The sequence below is a fragment of the Melanostigma gelatinosum genome, assembly GCF_949748355.1.
Source record: "Melanostigma gelatinosum genome assembly, chromosome: 16".
NCBI lineage: Eukaryota > Metazoa > Chordata > Actinopteri > Perciformes > Zoarcidae > Melanostigma > Melanostigma gelatinosum.
Genome location: NC_136649.1, coordinates 24,507,434 through 24,509,933, shown reverse-complemented (window position 1 = coordinate 24,509,933; position 2,500 = coordinate 24,507,434). Strand labels below are relative to the sequence as shown.

Below are 2,500 nucleotides of genomic sequence, written 5' to 3'. Positions count from 1 at the left end.
GGGCTCGTACTGGACCCTGCACCCGGACTCCGGCAACATGTTCGAGAACGGCTGCTACCTGCGGCGCCAGAAGAGGTTCAAGTGCGAGAAGAAGACGATGCAGCCGCCGCCAAAGTCTGACGGCAGGAAGGAGCCTGGAGGAGGAGGAAGGTCCCCCTGTGGGGACCCCCTCAAACCTCCTGGACTCCTGGACTCCCTCGCCTCCTCCAGCCAGGCATCCTCGCCTCCCGGTGGTCTGGACCTGAAGGTGTCTGGCTCCCAGCTGCTGTCCTCCCTGTCGTTACCCCCCCACTCCATGGCGCACGAGTCGCAGCTGCACCTGAAAGGAGACCCCCACTACTCCTTCAACCACCCGTTCTCCATCAATAACTTAATGTCGTCCTCGGAGCAGCAACACAAACTGGACCTGAAGGCCTACGAGGCACTGCAGTACTCCTCCTACGGCGCCAGTGGTGGGGCGTCCGGCCTCGGAGGGAGGACCGTGGACCACCTGGAGGCCTCCTACTACCAGGGGGTCTATCCAAGACCGCTCCTCAACACCTCCTAGTACCCTGCTCCTCCTGGACTCTGACTCTCTGCATGCAGCCGTTCCTGGACTTCCTGTCTAGACTGTGATGAGGCTGAACTGGATCGACTGACCTGAACTCCTGCACTGTGACTCAAAACCAGGACTCAAAGAGACGTGTTTAATGCTCAAAAACTGATCCCAGGTCTGAGTTCTCCTTTTACACACCAGGTCCCAAACACGGAGGTCTTAAAGGTAGTCGGACTCCCTGTTAAAAACATCTGGACCTAAATGAACACCCAGAAAACCGAACTGGTTTGTTTGTAAACCGGTTTACTGGGAATCCTTCAGCGGACCCTCAAGGGCCCTAAAGGCTGCAGCTTCACTATAAATACTTTTTTTAGGGGAAATTAGATTTTAAAATTGAACGTGGTCCCCAACCGGTGGATCCGGTCTTCTGATCTGAAGGAGCGGTTCATTTCTACACTGCGTTGGTTTTACTTTGCTGATGCTTCCTGTTTCTTCAGGTCATTTTAAAATCTTAATTAAATAAAAGAAGAATAAATTAAATTAAAACGAAGATTGTTTGTTTATTTTTTACATTATTAATGTGCTGAGGCCCCTCAGAGGCCCCTCAGAGGGCCTTCAGGGGGCCCCGGGCGCAGGTTGATGACTTTGATCAGAAATAAATATGACGAGGATTCATTTCTCCCACGACCTCGTCTGCCTCTCCGCTGACCTCCCGAAGGGTTGCGACCCTCAGAGTGAGAACCCCACACAGATCAAAGGCTTCTGCTTCAAAGGGGAGCGGCTGTGTGTCGTCTGTATCCGGGAAGATTTCTGATTAAACCTCAGTTTGATCATTTTAATGTATTGATCCAATAAAATTATTATTAATTATTATTAATATATATGTACATATTATTATAGTAATAGTATTAATACTAATAACATTAAGATACGAACTGACCACACAGCAGAGGATGACTATTATTATTGTGATTGTTATTGTTATTATAAAACCATCTTTGTTTGGAGTCTCACTCGTGTGTAAAAGGAGAATCACTTCCTGATCAACTCTTCTGTCCATCACTGATTATTGATTATTAATTGTTCTTCATGTGCATGAAGCGGCAGGTCTTCTTCCTCTTCCTCTTCCTCTTCCTCTTCTTCCTCTTCTTCTTCTTTAAAAACTTCTGGAACAGGAAGGAAGGTTTTGATGAAGACCTCCGGCTCGTCCTCATTGTGTGTTTGTTGGTTTTTGAATTTGCTGCATGTTCTTCCTCCTCTTCCTCCTCTTCCTCTTCCTCCTCCTCTTCCTCTTCTTCCTCCTCCTCTTCCTCTTCTTCCTCCTCCTCCTCCTCCTCCTCATCCTCTTCCTCTTCCTCCTCCTCCTCCTCCTCCTCCTCCTCCTCTTCCTCTTCTTCCTCCTCCTCCTCCTCCTCTTCCTCCTCTTCTTCCTCTTCCTCCTTTTCCTCCTCCTCTTCCTCTTCCTCCTCCTCCTCTTCCTCCTTTTCCTCCTACTTTTCCTCCTCTTCCTCCTCCTCTTCCCCCTCTTCCTCTTCCTCTTCCTCCTCCTCCTCCTCCTCCTCCTCCGCCTCCTCCTCTTCTTCCTCTTCCTCTTCCTCTTCCTCCTCCTCCTCCTCTGCCTCCTCCTCTTCCTCTTCCTCCTCCTCCTCTTCCTCCTCTTCCTCTTCCTCCTCTTCTTCCTCTTCCTCCTCTTCCTCCTTTTCCTCCTCTTCCTCCTCTTCCTCTTCCTACTCTTCCTCCTCCTCTTCCTGCTCCTCCTCTGCTTCCTCTTCCTCTTCCTCCTCCTCTTCCTCCTCTTCCTCTTCCTCCTCCTCCACCTCCTCCTCTTCCTCTTCCTCTTCCTCCTCCTCCTCCTCCTCCTCCTCCTCTTCCTCCTCTTCTTCCTCTTCCTCCTCTTCCTCCTTTTCCTCCTCCTCTTCCTCTTCCTCCTCCCCCTCTTCATCCTTTTCCTCCTACTCTTCCTCC

General features: G+C 50.4%; 1 protein-coding gene across 1 annotated transcript in view; it reads left to right on the top strand.

Moving 5' to 3' along the window:
- Positions 1–547, top strand: part of foxa1 (forkhead box A1) — a gene marked incomplete at both ends in the record, with an annotated part of 2,989 nt that extends 2,442 nt beyond the window's left edge. The window contains one exon of the mRNA XM_079286948.1: positions 1–547. This exon is cut by the window's left edge and continues 599 nt beyond it. Within this exon, the coding sequence (XP_079143074.1) occupies positions 1–547 (547 nt within the window).
- Between the last annotated feature and the right edge of the window lie 1,953 nt (positions 548–2,500).